The sequence below is a fragment of the Orbicella franksi genome, chromosome 9, assembly GCF_964199315.1.
Source record: "Orbicella franksi chromosome 9, jaOrbFran1.1, whole genome shotgun sequence".
NCBI classification, from domain to species: domain Eukaryota; kingdom Metazoa; phylum Cnidaria; class Anthozoa; order Scleractinia; family Merulinidae; genus Orbicella; species Orbicella franksi.
The window spans coordinates 20784931-20803736 of record NC_138153.1 but is presented as its reverse complement, the minus strand read 5'-3'; the positions used below and the strand labels follow the sequence as shown (position 1 = coordinate 20803736).

Here is an 18806-nt window from a genome sequence, read left to right as displayed (position 1 = left end):
CATGGTCATATTTTGGTGGGCGCTGGGCGCGGCAAAATGTGGCTCACCGGCGAATGACGTCCTTGTAACGTAGCGACGATTAACCAATCAAAACTCGTGAGGATTCAAAATAGACCAATCATGAACTGTTCATCACGTGCCCTGAGGCAAGTTTCAACTTTGCTTTGCTTGTGAGAAGCCTTCGTGAAAGGAGGGAACGTAGATTGTTTTCTTGAATTGACTGTGTTTGTTCTTTAGTGTACAGAATCAAAGGAACGATCTGAGTTCACTTTGACAAGCACAATTGGTATCCTTTCAACGTCTCAATCTTGGGGAGTTTGCGCCGCTGTTTGCCTTCCTGTCGTGCTCGATTTCCCGTCCGCTGGGCTGGTGTCTCCTTTCTGTTATCGTTGAAAGCTGCTGGCTTGTTGTAAATTGCATCCTCGTCGATCTGGAAAGGTGTCAAAACTGCTTGATCGACTCTGAATGATGTGAACGGGGTGCTTCACAGCCAGTGGAGCAGCAGGCCTGAAGCAAGCAGCATTCTGTTGTTCTGTCACAGCACAAGGAGTGACGCACACTTCCCCGGAATCTGGTCGATTTGTCTGGGAGAAACTTGTGTAAGTTTCGTTTTCTAGTGAATTGCTTGGCAGACATTTCTTGACTTTGCTGAGGCCCATTGTAACCTGCTATTCTAGTTTGGACGAAGCATCCGGGACAAAAACTCTTTGCTTTTCGACTGCTGTTATTGAAAAGCGAGGTGGAACGATCGAACAACTCCATTGTAAGCTTAATTAGAAGACATATCCCACGAGTCTTCGATTTCGAGAGCTGTATAATATTTTAAACGTAAATAGAGCTTAACTTTTCGTAAATCAGTTTTCATCATGGCAGACGCCGCGATTAGGAAGGAAGAGCAGCAATCGTTGCATTCGCCTGACTCCATGGATTTTATCGCAATCGCTGATTTTTCGGATATTTCTGTCAAAGACCTTACTTTGCTTATGGAGCACAGAGGACAAGAAGCAAGAGATTACTTAAATTCAACGTTTGGAGGATTGGATAAGCTTATCCATAAGCTGCACACATCATCGGAGAGGGGAATTGGTGGCTTTCCGGAGGACTTAGAGAATCGCAAGAAAGTGTTCGGTGCTAATTATATTCCTCCAAAACCCCCTAAGACCTTTCTCCAGTTTCTTCTCGATGCTCTCAAGGATACAATTCTTATAATTCTGATGATTGCAGCAATCGTATCGCTTTTGTTAGGAATATTTGCACCCGAAGATTGCGAGGGTTCAGAAGACAACACCGGATGGATCGATGGATTTGCCATCATCGTTGCTGTGATCATAGTAGCATTAGTCACTGCAGTGAACGATTATCAAAAAGAGCAGCAATTTCGTGGCTTGCAAAGTAAAATCGAAGGTGAGCACAAGTTTACAGTTGTGAGACATGGAGAACCCATTGAAGTACTTAACAGTGAAATTGTGGTAGGTGACCTTTGCCAGGTGAAATATGGTGATTTATTGCCTGCTGATGGTGTTATTGTCCAGTGTAACGACCTAAAAGTTGATGAAAGTTCTCTGACTGGTGAATCAGATCTTGTTAAGAAAGGAGACAAAGATCCACTTGTACTGGCTGGCACGCATGTCATGGAAGGTAGTGGTAAGATGGTGGTTGCCGCAGTTGGGGTGAATTCCCAGACAGGAATAATCTTTTCATTACTAGGAACACATGGTGAGAAGGAGGGAGACAAACCAGATGGCAAAGAGGAAGCGCCACCCCAGTCACCGTCAATAAAAGCCAGTCAGGATGAGTTTGAGGAGATCAACCTTGATGAGGAAAAGGATTCTGATACAAATGGCAAGGATAAAAAAGATAAACAGGAGAAGTCTGTACTTCAGGGGAAGTTGACCAAGCTGGCAGTTAGTATCGGTTGGATTGGTGTGGGTGCCGCTCTCCTGACAATTATTGTGATGGTTTTACAGTTCAGCATTAGAAAGTATGTTAACGAGAAAGCTTCCTGGCAGAATCAGCATTTGAATGCTTATGTCAATGCATTTATTACTGGTCTGACTGTGTTAGTTGTTGCTGTTCCAGAGGGTCTGCCACTGGCAGTAACTATTTCATTGGCCTACTCTGTAAAGAAAATGTTGGATGACAATAACTTAGTCCGGCATCTTGATGCTTGTGAGACCATGGGAAACGCAACTGCCATCTGCTCTGATAAGACTGGAACTCTCACCACTAATCGGATGACTGTAGTTCAGAGTTATTTAGCTGACAATCATTACAAAGACGTGCCAAAACAAGGAGAGCTACCGCAGACTCTAGTTGAATTGTTGTGTAAAGGAATAGCAATAAACAGTAGCTACGCCTCCAATATATTGGTAAGTAACCAGTTGATTTGTGCTGTTGTAGTTGTCATTGCATTCCTATATGTTAATCACGACAGAAAAACCAGTAGAGGTTAAACCACTTCACCATTGTTTACACAAGGAGATTTCATGATAAACAGTTGCAGAACAGAAAAATTTGTTTTAGGAAAGAGGAAGTACATGTACTATTTAAAGCTGTTTTCCAAATATAGTTTGTATGGCAGTTTTTATTGCATTTATTCCCTGTATAGATATCTTAAAAATGTAATGTACTATTGCCATTGTTTCGTTAGAATTCACGTCACCCTACAACAGCTCAGCCTTGGTTAATGTCAGGATTGTTTAGATACCCTCTCAAAAGCCATCATTATGTTTGTTGTTGTTGTTGGAGGGGGGAAGGGGATTTAATGTTGACTGCATATATATATTGAGGCTGCGATAAAAGCTGATGGGCTGTAAAACCGTGATAAAAAGGTCTATGTAATATGTTAAAGGAAATGCAGGGATGGCTAAAAAACCACAGAGAGTCTAAAGTATTGTATAAAATCCTTTTGATGTCAGTCTTGGTTGGAGGCTTTGCTGTGCATTTTAATCTTTTCAGAATCATTAACGTGTTGTATTACTGAAGGAAATGAAATTATGTGTCACTGGTTGCCAGCACACCTCTTGGCCATTTTGTTCTAGATGAAGTTGTTTGTGTACAGTATTTCTAGCAGATCAGAAATCTGTAAAAAGCATGCGAGAGAATGATCCAATACCATGCATTTTTAAATGTCTAGAAGATTTGCAAGCTAGGTAGTAAAAGAGTGCAAGTAATAAGAGCAACATCTGCTAGATTGAATTCAGTATGAAATTATATTTAAGAGTTGGAATAATTGTCTGGTTAGATTGCTTTTTACAGTTGTTAATGGTTTTGCTCTACATTTTTTTTTGCTTTAGTTTTTAAACCACACAGAAAAGGAAGTATATCCAAGGTCAATGATCTTGTACATAGTCAAAATATTAGTAGCTTTTCTGCCTTGTGGGTTTTCATAACAGTGGTCTTATTTGTGAGGAAATTTGTAAAGAAAATCATTGCAATGCATAGAGTAACATGAGGTTTTTGTTTTTGCAAAATTAGAGGTGGCAGTGGCAGTTTTAACTGTGTTGAAATTGCATGTAGTGTGTAGTGTTTGTTTTTCTCTGAGTAACATTTGCCATTTTTCATGTGGACCTGTGTTTTAATATAGTATTAGATCTTCTGACGAATGGTTAACCGCAGAAACCATCACCTAGCAAAAGTAATTAACCCTGTTTCAGGTAACAGGGCAAGTAGATGTTTTCTACTGATATTTTTACGAAAAAGTAATGTCTTTCATTAGAAAGAAATAAGCTTATGAATTTTTTGTCAAAGCATGTTTGATAAAAAAAAGAGAAGTCTCTTTTATGGGTATGACGCATTATCATTGTGTGATAAAAGTGAAATCTATATTTTCTTTGTTATATCCTGTTATCTTTGTAATGTAAAGAAAATTTGAATTTTCATAATCATGTGCACTCATGCCAATTTAATGAAATAGCACTTTTCTCAGAATAAATATGTCCAGAATATGTATTCTTTTGTTTTTTGAAAACCATTTGCAAGTTCCATCATCTGTTGATTCAAAAGTCACAGATGTCTTCTGTTTTACCATCAGAACTTTTTTTGCCCAACTTGGTATGTTTTAGTTTTGGTTCAAATTAATGCACTTATTTTCAAAGTTAGTTGTCCATTAAATTTCCAGCTGACTTTTGTTGATAATTGTTCTTCAATTTTTTTCTTCAAAACCTTCTTTTGTATTTCACAAATACCATTGTTTACATCAAGTCTGAACTCACCTTGAAAAAACCTGATGTAAATAGGTGTCAAACATTGCATGATTCAACATCGATCATTGGAAGCTTGGAAGACTGTAATAAGACTGTAATCTGTGCCCAAAGTTGGTATTGTTTTGTTGAGTTGTCAAAGTATTAAAAAAAAATCTATCCTGTAGCTACTTCAGACTTGGATTTCCTTTGTCTAGGGGACTCCTGGTTTGAAGTTTTCTCCATACTTGCAGTGTTCTTACCAGACTGAAGCCTTGGGGGATTCTCGCAAAAAATTGAAATGATGTATTAAAATAGTATATTTAGATAAATGCCCCATTGATGGTGCACAAGTTCAGATCACATGGCACAAGCAAAATGGATGAAGTCACCAATTTTCAATTGGCAATCAAAAACTTCAGTGTTTTTCTGCTTGGAAATAAGTACAGTAATAAAATGAAAACAGTGTATGTAAAGTACTATTTTATTGTCTTCAACCAGTTTAATTTCTGTTGGTTCCACATGTTAAACGTAGCTCCTTCAGTAGGATTTTGGTCACCATCTTGGCTCACATAACTGAAAAGGTGGATTGTGCACTTATTTTTTTGGTTGTTGTTCGTCGTTTTTGCTTTGTTTTCAAAAACCACACACAACCAAGGAAAAATCCTAGTTAGAACACTGTACTCAGCGAAACCCAACCTTTTCAAAGTTGATGAAACACTATCTGTCAATTGTGTTGGACTTTGAGTGCAAACATTTGCATGTCAGGTCTGCCAAACTTTGTTGATGGGTCATGTACATGCTTGATACCCAGTAGATCATGTTTTTTTGGTGACACGTTGATGCTGAGATGTAAATGACGGTACTCAGCTTTAACAGGAATTTTGTCATCACAGTGTGATAAGCAGACAGTACCAAATTTGACTTTCAATTTTCAAAATGATGTAGAAATTTTAGGTTGGAATTTTGTTTAAAAAGAAAACAGTTTGATCATATGTGACCGTGAACGGGAAAACGTACCTTAACGCTTATCTGTTAAACGGGCGCTAACGGACGGATAGCTAACGGATAGTTAACGGTCTTCACAGCATTCTAACGTTTTGTCCTAACGGTCTAACGGTTATCTAAGTGTGCCTAATGGATGATCAAAGCATTCTAACGCTCTCTCCTAACATTCTAACGGCTAACTAAGTATGCCTAACCGATGAAGAAACCGTTCTAACGGTTGCGCAATTTGTTCTAACGGATGACTGGAACCGTTTAATGGTTGTCTAACGGTCTACATCTAAAGAGGTTTAATGGTTCTCTAACGGTTTACATCTTAGGACGTTTAATGGTTGTCTAACGGTTTACATCTAAGGACTTCTAACGAACGAGTAGCGTAGCTTTCAGTCCGATGTTAGAAACACATAATCGTGCCAAACCATTATTAGTCTTACACTCACGATTTTTAGAAAAAACGAATCACAAAGTGCCGATTTCATCAGTCGTCAACAAGACAAACATTAATAAAATTATTTCCACGGTGAGCATTGAAAACAAAACTCAGTGATGTAAACTATCACTTCCTTATCGAGACAGAATAACTCAGAATTCGAGTCCGACATTATCATGTGGGACGCGAACCTAACGTCACTAGACCCGTGTGTAAACAATTTAACTCGCCAGTCGGGATGAACATTTTTTATTGTTTTACTCAAATGAATTTGTCACTTGTACTAATTTTTACATAATGACTTTGCCTAGAGTTTTGTAAAAGTAACTGTTTTATCCAGCTGTGGATTCACGAGAGATTAGGCTTTCTTGACAGAGCATGCATGCGAAAAGTGGTACCTTTTGAGGTCACGAAGCTAGTCTCGAAGCGACAGGTATTTTGTTGGCGCTGGTTCCATCTGATGAAGTTGTTTTTGTCACATACATGTAGTTTAAAATTGGTTTCTTCTGATTCAGAGTCAGACAACAGTCTATCAAAACATTCATCAAACTTTCTGCCGGAATATGACCCTTTCTCACATCTTAGAATATGTAAACAACTTTATGCAAATTTTTGAACCTGCGCACTTTGTGAATTGACACATGATCAGTGTTTACTTCGTAGAACATCTTTATCCATCGCATGGCCATTTTGGTCGAGTTTTCTCCGTGTTTGTTTCGTCCGTTTATGGCATTTGTTAAGTATTTTTAACTTTCGTTTGTTCACAAATTACAGTAACAAATTACAAGTTCTCGAAACAACCAGACTTTGCCGATTAAATAAAACAATTCATATAATGACGATCGTAGTTAGGATTTTACATGTCGTCAGGCTGTTTGTGGAAGCGGCAAACGTGTTTTGTTTTGGATCGTGTATAACAATTATAGCATGAAGGCTTTGTTGAATTTCATTCGAGTTGTATTTATCAATCAGGGCATCAAAAAATAATAATCGCCAAACTTCTCGTCGAAAGATAGTTACCTCTCATGATTGTTTTGAACTAAATGGAAGCCAAGAGCTGCTCTCGTTTCACACTGTGTTAGGCTACCACATTCTACTTCAATGCATGTCATGCCATTCTAACGGAATCGTTACCCGTTTAACGGATGCTAGTTTATTCTAACGGATCCTAACGGCTTCTCTAGCCGTGCTAACGGATACAGAGTTTTTGCTAACGGTTACGCTGGCCCGTCTAACGGTCTGATGCTAACGGCTAACAGATACATGTCTCTTGCTAATGGTTGCACTCTCCGTTCTAACGGCCTGATGCTAACGTCTAATGGTTGGGCTAACGCCTCTAACGTTTTTAAGAAACGTTCTAACGGATGACTAGCGGATGCTTAATGCTTTTGCCCATCTAACGGATAAGTGTTAAGGTACGTTTTCCCGTTCATGGTCACATATAGACAAATGCATTTAGAAACCCATAAACAAAGGTTTTTGTATTAAACTTTGCATATATAGGAATTCAAAGTTTGTTTTATTGTCTTTTCTTAATTCACTGCTGTAGTGTGGTCTCTACCTAAGATCCCTTTCATCTGCCTAGAAGTTGTTTGCTCAGTAACAAACAGTGATGATCAAAACATTGCAGATCAAGTGTTCTAAAGAAGTGTTCAACACTTCACTGACAAGTTCACAGGACAGGAACTCAGCTGTGTTTTCTGCAATGTTTTTGTGGTTTACGGGCACACTATGTCAGCATCAGAAATGTTTGTTTATGCAGTTGTTTGCCAGTTTATGTGAGCTTGTAGTCTGGTTGCCAGGGCCCTTTCTCTTTCTCCATGCAGTTGCACTGAGTGTACAAATTTCAACTTCCAATCCAGTGGGCCCAAGTATTGACCAAGCAGCCCTCTGGTTTTTTTGGGGTTGTTTTTCTTTGTTGCTCATGGGCTTCTTTCATAACTTTGCCTTCATGATATTAAGGTAGCTTCTTGTTTTATTTATAATGAACTGCCTCTGTGCTTTCAGCCTTCAGAGACACCTGATGGTCTTCCCACCCAAGTTGGAAACAAAACAGAAGGTGCATTACTGGGTTTTGTCCTTGAAATTGGTGAAACATACCAAGACTACAGAGATAACAATCCAGAGTCAAGCTTTGTCAAAGTTTACACCTTCAACTCTGCAAGGAAATCCATGACCACTGCTGTGCGTCTTCCCGGAGGAGGATTTCGCATATATTCCAAGGGTGCATCTGAGATAATTTTGAGCCGCTGTACGTCAATTATTGGCAAAGATGGTGAAATCAGGCCATTTACAGCTGCTGATTCTGAGAAGATGGTGAGAGATGTGATTGAGCCAATGGCATCTGATGGTCTGAGAACCATTAGTCTTGCTTACAGGGATTTTCCTGCTAATGGAGTCCCCCCTGAAAAAGGTTTGTAAGCGTTACTTAATCTGTATTAGTAGCCACTCAGCTGTGTTCTGTTGGAAATCCATGAATCTGATTGGTTGGTTCATCATTTTATGTTCGCTGATAGACAATGATCTTATATGCTGCTCTTGAAACTGAAAATCTTTCTTAATTTCAGGCTAAAAATACATAAAATTGTAAGTTTTTTGCTGTCTCTAGAGTGTCTACTAAATCAGTTAGACTATTCTTGCTTGTTTTCTATGAGCGACAGTCCACTCAGCTTTTCCTTGTTGACTATCGCTCTTAGCAAACTGGGGCTTTTAGTCTAATTGGTAAATAGCCTTTCTCAAGGAAGATTACTTAGTCCAAACTTTGTACTTTCAAACCACCATAAGTCATGATTTTTAAGGTTACCTCAAACCTTCGTGGATGTCCTCCAGAAAAAAATTCGTACACGCGCTGTTTTTAAGGAAACCCCCACAAACTATATATCAACAGAAAGGTTATAAAATGTAGAATTCGATAAAATTATGTTTTGTTTTGGATTTTGCTTTCCAAAGGTGGCAGAGGCTGTCAACTCCAAAATGACCGACTGACGTTCCAGCGAATTAATCGGGTATCAAATGCGATCATTCATGCAAAATGACTGTGCAGTGTTTATCACAAAGCCTTAATCTCCAAAAATGTGTCAGCGTTTTCTTTTATTTCTATTGGTTATTACCCAGGCAGTGAGGCCTGGGTTTAAATTTCGGCTCCGTTTTTTTTTTTCCCCCTTGTTCAGTCACAAATCGCCATCTGGTCTCTAAAGCATGTGCGTCACCTGTACATGCGAAGAGCACATGGAATTTGCAGAAGTTGTCGTTGTGAAAAGTTAGCACGGATTCCATGATTTCTAGGGTGATGAAATCATATACAAATGAACACACGGTTCGAGGTAGACCAACACTAAAGGACATTAAGCGTCTTCAGAAGCCTCATCGTATGATCGTGAATCAAGTAGAATCCCAGCACAAACTCAAGAACGTCTGAACAACACGAGCAGAAAGGTTAGAAAATTTGTTTACGAATGTATCTGTTTGTGTACACCTAAGTATAACGCTCTGAGAAACTTCGTTAAGTATAAAAAAGATAAAATCTTGAACTAAATGATATTTTCTTGTTATTTTCTTGTAACAGAGTTATGTGTCTTTACAAGAGTGAAACCCATGTAGCGAATTATTGTACATTTAAGCTGAAAGAAACTAATATACACGTATGTTGACCCCAGCAAAACAATTCTTGGCTTGCACTGTCACGCAATCCTGACGTAATAGAAAATTTATTCGACAACCATTTAGTGGATTAAATCAAGAAATTGTGATATTATAGGAGATTAATAAAGGTGACACTTCGCTAATTTTTAAGTCTGTGGGTTTTCCAAAGCTCAGATATTCGTTGAAATATTTTGCACAAATTTACAGAGACCAGTATCTCTGCGGTACGCCAACATTGCGGCCAGAAAATAGTGTAAACATCTGGAGCTTACTTTGGCTATCTAGGCGACTGATTATCTGTACTGAACAAACAAGCATATACATAAGTACTTTTCCAAGTACTTTAACTGCTGAGTGGGCAAAAAGTCACGACATAAGTATATGTTTTTCGACAAACGGGTTTGTAGGTCTATGTCACGCGCCGCCATAACTCGGAAATTCAAAATGTCTTGCTTGGTTGAGAAACGCAAATCACAACAACAAAGGCTGAGGAAAATACACTGAAACGTTTATAGGCTGATATAAAGACCTGGACTCTTTTCACGCCCTAAAGACCTGTAAACGAGTAATAAGCTATTAATCAATTCCAAGAGATGCAATCAAAAGCAGAAGAGCTTAAGCACATTGATTTGATTGAATTTTGTACAACTCCAAATGCAGAACATTTAGCTCAATTGCAATATAGCTACTGCTTCCCAGTATAATGACTGCCTGGGTACACGCAGCAAAGCGTCTAGTCTTTTTATAGATCTGTCAAGTTCGACTATCAAAAAATTCACGTAACCTGTTGCGTTAAAGGCCGCCACTAGGAAAGTTTTTAAATAAAGGAATTCGCCGACATGCTTTTGTTACATATCTATCAGTGAATGTTCTGACCAAATTTCTTGGAAAACCATCAAATCTGCATACCCTATTAATTCATTTAAAGAGAAGGGATTCTCTCGAAAAACGAGTGCGAGTTTTCGCCTTCTAAAGATTTATAAACATATCACGCCTTCACAGAGGTATGTGTCAACTTAAAAAGCTGCGAGCCAATGAAATAACAGAACCCCTAGCGTTCACAGTATGCAAACTTGAGCTTTGCGGACTTTAATTTTCTTGACCAAAAAAAATCGACCAATGTAGCCCCGCGAAGGTTTGAAGTAACCTTAACTTGGAAAATTAAAGTTGTAGGTATGGACGGGAGATTAACTTGATCCTTGCTAACGACATCACGCTAGTGATTTGATCACTTGACCACTTGTTTCATTTTGTCTATTTGAATGTATCTGTTTTTGTTTAGCAGGAGAAGCCAGTGCAGAGAGTGAGCCAGACTGGGAAAATGAAGGTGAAATCTTATCTCACTTGACATGTATTGGAGTTGTTGGTATTGAAGATCCAGTCAGACCAGAGGTATGCAGACGGAACTTTACAATATTCTTCCTTTCATGACCAGATTGTGTATCATAGTTTTAGTCTTTCTTGTCTTAATTTTACAAACATCAGCAGAGTGATGGTTCATGAACTTTTAGTCTTACTACTGCTGAGCCTCTGGAGAAGACAAAACAAACACATTCATTGTATGCACCCTGCATTGTCTGTATTATCAAGAATGTTTTGGAATGCGTGAAATATTGTCTCATTTCTAGGAGCTTTCCATCTGATTTAGGTTTGCTGAACCGAGTAGATCCTGTGAGTCGCTATACTGGTTAAATTGAAGTAGGGTTCACATCTGGACTCAAGCAACTTCAAGGGGTAAAATGAGTCTGTTGCATCAGACCAGTTCTCCATACAGCTCAAGCTTATCCTGGTTTTTGTACCATTACACAACTAGAAGTTTTTCTACCCCCTCCTGGATGGGATTCTAGTCTATAGCTACCCCTATCGTTAAACTTGCAGCTACTTATTTCCTCAGGATTAATTTGCTGGTACCCATTTATCAGTGCAAAATCTACCCATTTTGTACTTTGTCACATGGAGTAGGGTACAGTCATGCAATATTGGACTGACATGATTTGTGTGTTTTATCATAAGGCACTGTATAAAACCTTAAATAAATTCCTTTAGGTACCAGATGCCATCCTAAAGTGTCAGCGTGCAGGAATTGTGGTGCGCATGGTTACTGGTGATAATGTAAACACTGCAAGATCTATTGCTCTTAAGTGTGGAATTCTGCAAGTAAACAGTGAGTTCCTTGTTCTGGAAGGCAAGGAGTTTAACAAGCGCATCCGAGATTCCTCCGGCAAGGCAAGAAATTGTCATGAACTTTCTTAATGATTCTTAATGTTGCTTTCTAGTGCAACGCACTTTACCATAGCACAATCAGGGAGTTGCGCCTTTGTATGTTGCATTGCCATAAGGTTTTGCACATTTCCTTTTTCAGTTTTCATTTGGTGTAGCCAAAGGATGTGTGAGTCTTGTCAAGAAAGATGTTTATGTTGCTGCTTTGAAACCTACTACAGGTTTATTTGACGATGCAGCTAGAATGTTGGATTCGCAATGACTCAATTCTGGAAACCCTTATAGATATCACATGTGTAGTTACACAAACCATGCAGAGTAGTAAACACTGGTTTGACTTCTCAAAGTGGGTATCTCATATTCCTGACTCTTGAATCAGTCTAAACTTGCTGAAATGAAATGTCAAAGACAGGAAGATTTTGATGTGGTGTAGAATATTTCAACTCATTTGTCGTGTTGCACTGAGTTGCACAGCATTGTTTTTCCAGATTGTTTTGTGGTCCTGCTCCAACAGTTGTGGTAAAGACAAGCAATGAAAGTGAATTGTGAACGGAATGTAGCATTTAGCTGTTCCAGGTTTCAGTGTTAAGAAATGAAGAACTCCAGTTTGAAATTTCTTCATTTAAAGTTTTTTTTAGTTGAGTTTGAGTTTTCAAGGTGAGACTACAGTGTCTGATCTAGAGCGTGCCATTGCAGGATTGGCGCAGCTCGATAGAAGATGTCCCCCAAATATTCGTCACACGGGTCATTTTGGTGCAGCAAACATCTGCAACTACTGACTTGTAATTTTCCTTCGTTTCCTAAGTTTTTTGAAAACTTTGTATGATTTAAAGTTTCATAGAATTGACAATATAAAACAGCGTGCATTTTACGAATGTTTACGACACGGACAAATAAAAATGGCTGCTAGAGGCTGAGATGAGATTCCCGGGAACAAGTAGAATAATTCTTATAGGGGGGTCAATTTAAAAAAATCATGTGCTCATTGCTAACCCCTTACTTTTCATGCTTGATTGATGAAACGCGATGTGTCATTTCGGTTGTTTTCTTTGTCATTCTGCTATATTATTGTCATGTCAAAGCAGAAAAGAATATTATCATTCTCTGGTCGAGAAAACAAAAGAGAAGAACACAGACTGCAAACGGAAACCAGCAGAATCGACAATGTTGACAAAGATAAATTGAGTGATACTGATGAACGTGAACCTTTTGTCGAACCGAAAGCCAAAGCAGCAAGGAGAAACTTTCAATCTACCTGGTTGGAAAAATTCAGGTGGTTGCGATACAAAATACCGTATTTACCCGTGTATTAGTCGATCTGGTGTATAAGTCGACCCCCAATTTTTGAGGCCAAAAACTAGATTTTCTTAATTTCCAGGTAAGAATTTCTTGGAAAGCTTATCTTGTATTTCTTAAAATTATCTTTCAGCTATCACAGATATGTAAACAAATCACAGCAAGTTTCAACGCGCAGTTTTAAAGCTTATTATGGCACGTATATGAGCGTTTTACCCAGTTTAGCAACATGTGTGCATGTGGGCTTTTCGACGATAATTTTTGTAAAATGCTCAAAATCAAACAAGGATTTCAAACAAACCTTTTTAAGTGCAAAGAGATTAAAAGTGACTTTATAAGACAGGCAAAACACAAAAGAAGCTCACGACTTTCAGAATGACGCCATAAACAAAGTGCAAAGCGTGTGTTGGGAACTTGGTAGTCAAGCCTTGAAATCGGTCAAGTACTGGTACAGAAGTCCTCGCACTCGTATCCTGCCAGGTTACCAAGCAGAGAAGTTTGAAGCGCGAAAGATGTTTTCTCCGAGCGGCTTTACTACAGCTTTATTCACAGGAAAAATATTGGTTCTTTATGACAAAATTGAGCCAGTGAGTGTCTACAAGATTCAGGTTAAAATTTAACGGATAAATGTTGATGCATTTAACCTGAAGCTCTGATATAGAGAGACAGATCGCTAAGCGAACGTACGTTGTAAACTGTGCTGCCGTTTATCACATGTTTGTTAACATTGAAAGACAATTATTATGCTAATTATTTGACTGGCTCTTGGATCTCAAGTTTTGACCCATGTATAAGTCGAGGGCGAATTTTTGGACTGATTTTTAGGTCTTGAAAGGTTGACTTATACACGGGAAAATATGGTACAGTGTGTCCCCCAGAAAACTGGAATGTCCCCTAGAAAATTGTTGCCTGGGACAGAATGTCTCCCTAAAGTGAAATCCTAGATCAGACACTGGACTATCAACCAAATCTTGCATTGTGATTAGCTAATAATGACTTAAATTGGAAAAGTTTGTTGGGGGCCATGGTAAGGTGCGTCACACTTAAAAAAAGTGGTAGTAATGATTTTAACAGAAATTATCTTGTTGTGATATTGTCATCCAAATTTGCATTCATTACTCTAGGTAAGTCAGAAGAAGTTGGATGAATTGTGGCCCAAGTTACGTGTTCTGGCGCGTTCTTCACCACAGGACAAATACACTCTTGTAAAGGGGATTATTGACAGCAAGCTCAATCCAACACGGGAGATTGTAGCAGTTACTGGTGACGGTACCAATGATGGTCCGGCACTGAAGAAAGCTGATGTTGGTTTTGCTATGGTAATACATTTCTTTCTGCAACACTACATGTGCCTCTAACAATGTATCTTACTAGAAGCCTTTGTTACTGGTGTTTGGAAATACAGTTAGCAGTTTTGATTGTTGCACATGAAACTTTGTACTGATCAGTTTGCAGTCCTTTTTAAACCCTTTCATGGCTTATTTGGCTTTTCTGTAGTTCACTAGTTGCTTCTCAAAGTAATGTTGTGATAATAAAGGAGGGAAGTGGCAAGTGAGTTTTGTTATTATTTGAAAGAATTCAGGGTAATTCTTAATGATGGAACATTCAAATTTATCCTTTATTAGTAAGTGTCTCAATAACTTTTATCAAAACATGCAAATATTTAAATTGGGTGGTGGAATTTGATATTTTTATTGTCTTGTAGGGCATTGCTGGAACAGATGTTGCTAAAGAGGCATCTGACATCATTCTTACTGATGACAACTTTAGAAGTATTGTTAAGGCCGTCATGTGGGGGCGTAATGTTTATGACAGTATCTCAAAGTTTTTGCAGTTTCAGCTTACTGTAAACTTGGTTGCCATTGTGGTTGCATTTATTGGTGCATGTGTTGTTCAGGTAAGATGCAAACTCAAATCAATAAGCTTTGTGAAATTGATTTTGTGACAAAACATATGTGCTTAAAACACATTTCAACTGTTTAACAGTCATTTTCATCCAAGAATAAAATTAACATGTATAAGTATGTAATAAAGGCAGTGTAGGTATAGCTTTCTGTAGAACGCATGCCCACTGACATAGTGGTTAAATGCAAATTGTAGAAACTAGCTAGTAAAGGCTAAGAGAATGAAAAATTGTAAAATGACTGAAAGACCTAAACAAATCCATTCAAGCCAAAGGGATTGCAGCACCTACATGTACATAAAATGCATGTAGTATACATGTAACTACAGATGTTTAAAATTTACAGTTGTATTTGTGTATTAAATTGGATGATGAAATCCTTTGTTATTCATACAGGCATTTGCATGTATTTTGTTGAACAAAAAGCCACTACTAACTTAGGTTCAAAGCACGCAACTTTCAATGTTCACAACTAAAAGAGGTAAAATTAAAAAAGCCGATAAGTATTGTATAAATTATCAGACTAGCTCGAGCATCAGTGAACAATGAATATCAAACAAATACTCTCTCTGAATCTGTAGCAGCTCGCTTAAAGTGCCCGTAACCCCCCAAATTTTCTTTTTGCTAATATAAATTGCCTTTTTCTCTTGTTCACCACTGTGAAAAAATTGTTGTAGCTATTTTCGTTAATTTTGTATCAATTTTCAAAGTTTGTAAATTTGCTCTTTTCCATTTTCACCACCAAGGAAGAGCGGAGAATGGGATGAGTTGTCTTCTGACGTCATTTCGGGAATAACAATATTTTGTTTCTGAGAAGAATATATGCGAACATGCGATAGTGTGTGTCAAAAGCGTTGCAGAATGCAAGGAAAATATGTTGTTGGAGGCTGTAGGAATACAGGATGGGTACAGTAGAGTATTCCTCTTCATTCAATACCTCTATCTTGATGAAACTCGACCAGAAATGAGATAAATGGCATGCAATGCATGCAGAAGCGATGACGTTTAAAAATTGTTCCTAGCAGATTGGAACATGAGCAGGCAAACTGATTCTTAAACTTTTGGGTGAGAAATTTTAGGGGTTTACATTTAGGGTAGTCCATTGTTGGTTCATTCAAGTAGTTCATGTACCAGGTCCATTTTGTTAGTCCATGTCCTAGGGGTCAGTGAAATGTACCAACCCAAATAAAAAGCACTCCTGAAAAGTTCCTCTCTCTGAAATCAACACCTTATTATCTTTAAAGATATTTGGCAAAGCTAATTACCTCACCGGAAATCAATTAACCATATCCTTGTCCAAGAGAAAATCATTTTCTCTTGACTTGTCACATTGCGTTTTTTGACCAGCTTGTCTATCTAAAATTGTATGTATCGAAGATATGTTATTATGAGTTTGCCCATGAGCGCAAATTTATCCGACACTGTATAAACCAAAATCCACCCCAAATCTTCATTTAAAAGCTGAAATTCAAAGCACTCTGCTGATCCTACAAACAGCAAAGGAAATCCGCAAAGTACAAGTTTCTCTCTCTGAAATCGACACCTTGTTATCTTTAAAGATATTTGGCAGCGCTAATTACTTCACAGAAAATAAATTTGTTGTTAACCTTATACTTGTCATCAATGAACATTCGTATTGTCTTTACCCTGACAAAATGATTATCAATTGTTTAATCACAACCACTCTTTCGTTGACAGAAAATATAAAACAGCACATTTCCAAAACTTCAAAAAACTGAAAACTGCAAAATGAATCGTACCCTGACTTCATTGCCATTACTGTAAACTGTATATTTCAGTGCTCATACAATGCTCATTCAATTCACTTCAAGACTGGCAAAAGTACGACTGCGCTGCCAATCCGTAAATTTTATGTAGACCCTTCAGCTATTGCGTGTGCGACTTGCTTGTCTATCTAAATTTGCATGTATGGACGATATGTTCTTATTACGAGTTTGCCAGTGAGCGTAAATTTATCCGACACTGCATAAACCAATATCAACCCCCAAATCTTCATTTAAAAGCTGAAATTAAAAGCACTCCACTGATCCTGCAAACAGCCGCAAAGGAAACCCGCAAAGGAATGTTACTCTCTCTGAAATCGACACCTTATTATCGTTAAAAATATTTGGCAACACTAATTACCTCACCAGAAATTAATTTGTTGTTTTAACAGTATACTTGTCATATCGATTGAAAGCAGTCTGCTGATCCTACAAACAGCAAAGGAAAGCCGCAAAGCCTTCACCTATCGCCTGTGCGACTTACTTGTCTATCTAAACTTGTATGTATGGAGGATATGTTCTTATTATGAGTTTGCCCGTGAATGCAAATTTATCCGATACTGTTTAAACCAAAATCCACCCCTAAATCTTCTTTTAAAAGCTCCAATTAAAAGCACTCTGCTGAACCTACACACGGCAAAGGAAAGCAGCAAAGGAACTCCCAGAGTACAGTTCGCTTCCACAGGGGGATAAAAAGTGCGCAACATAAGCGCACGGACATAGCGCGACAAACTATGCGAAATCACCATTCAAAGGAATGCATGCCTGCCAGCATAAGGTGATGATGTCACACAATACGTCATCACTTAAAAAAGACCAAAGAAGTGGGCTGATCTGGGCGAAGCTTAAGCTGGGGAGCCATTGAGGATTTCTTCGATCTCGGGTTTGCCACTACTGTAAAAACCCAGAGAATTTCATGGCCGGTATATTCTTCTCTCTCTCTAGTGGAAAGCTTGAAATTGTTAAGGCACTGCATAAGACACAAATTTGGGATAAGCTGGAAGCCATCTGAATATTTTGAGTGTAAGCGATCCTCCGAGTCCCATCTGGACAAAACTATAGGTGAGAAAATTACATGGTAAATTAAAAGCATTGCGTTTTTTGTACTCTAAGTAGAGACTTTTCTAAATGAATAGGAAACAAAACCTAAGTTCCACAACAAGGCGAATAAGATTGTTGAGGCTTTGATCTGGTGAACTAACTATGTATTTGTGGATTTTAATGAAAACACATGCACAGCGGAGGTCATAATCTGGCCATGTTTCTGAATGGCCATTCCGAATACAAAATTGTTTTTTTGAGCTTCGTCTTTGAGGAATGAAATATATCTAAATTACAAACTTAGAATGGATCAAGCATTTATAAATATATGAGGAAAGTGAAACAAACGATTAAGATTCGACTCTATAGAAATAACCCACAAATGTTTTGACTGCCCTCAAAGCTCAGTCAAGAGTCTCTTGCATGTTTCAGCCCGGTTCCTGAAGTGACGTCACTAGTAGCCTGACCCAGATCCCACTTTGCGCGGTTGCAAACATAGAAATTACATGTTTAAACGCTTGTAGAAATGCAGGGATTTTATCAATCGAGGTATTTTTTTCGCTGAAGTAATCAGGGAAACTAGTAGATTTTATTGAAGGGAAAAAAAAAAGTTTGGGGGGTTAGTGGCACTCTAACATTACAACTTAAAGTGCCCATGAAGTAAAAAATAATTGCTGCTTATTTGAAAGGCTTTACAAAGTGAAGGAGAATGGCATTTTCCTTTTTGGAACATCTTGTTTCATTTTAGAGATATTCATGTTTTTTGTGTCATGCAAATGAGGAAAGTGATGATGTCATAGTTGGTTTCTCCAAAACAGGACAACACTCAATCAAGAATAACTCTAGAAATATTAAAGCAGTGTTCTTCAAACGTGGCACCAGCAATGTACTTCACAAGAGAAACAGAGTGACACCTACCATGTTGTTGCCATGGCAATACTCTTGGCTCCAGTCTCTTTCTGTGAAAAACAAAATATTCCTATTTGTAACCTTTTGAAGTGGGACAGAGGGTCTTCCTGGCAACACACATGGTTCCCATATTGTCTTAACTCTCCCCATTAGATTGGTGGGCGTGGATGATCCTTGTTTAAGATAAAATCTGGGGATTTTAGTCTCAATTAAAACAGAACCAGCGGCATAACTGCTGTCTTGGCAACAGTACGATGGGTTACATTATGTTTCTTTTGTGATGTACATTTCTGGTGCCATTTGTGATGTGTCATGTAAATGCACATAACACATTCATTTTTGGTGGAACTCGTTACTTTATTAGTCTGAAGGAGCATTCAAAGCAGCTCAATTGT

The 18806-nt window shown here is 38.2% G+C and overlaps 1 protein-coding gene across 3 annotated transcripts in view; it reads left to right on the top strand.

The window, feature by feature from the left end:
• Nucleotides 1-140: 140 nt before the first annotated feature.
• The window catches only part of LOC145497893 (plasma membrane calcium-transporting ATPase 3-like), a 39016-nt gene continuing 20350 nt past the window's right edge, over nt 141-18806 (top strand). For 2 of the 3 annotated variants that reach the window (XM_081477768.1, XM_081477765.1), the window contains exons 1-6: nt 142-2369; nt 7624-8029; nt 10541-10650; nt 11305-11484; nt 13899-14093; nt 14480-14671. In XM_081477768.1, the coding sequence (XP_081333894.1) occupies nt 867-2369; nt 7624-8029; nt 10541-10650; nt 11305-11484; nt 13899-14093; nt 14480-14671 (2586 nt within the window). In that variant the 5' untranslated portion in view covers nt 142-866. Of the gene's footprint in view, nt 2370-7623; nt 8030-10540; nt 10651-11304; nt 11485-13898; nt 14094-14479; nt 14672-18806 lie in introns of all 3 variants that reach the window. The other variant, XM_081477766.1, reaches the window with a different exon arrangement.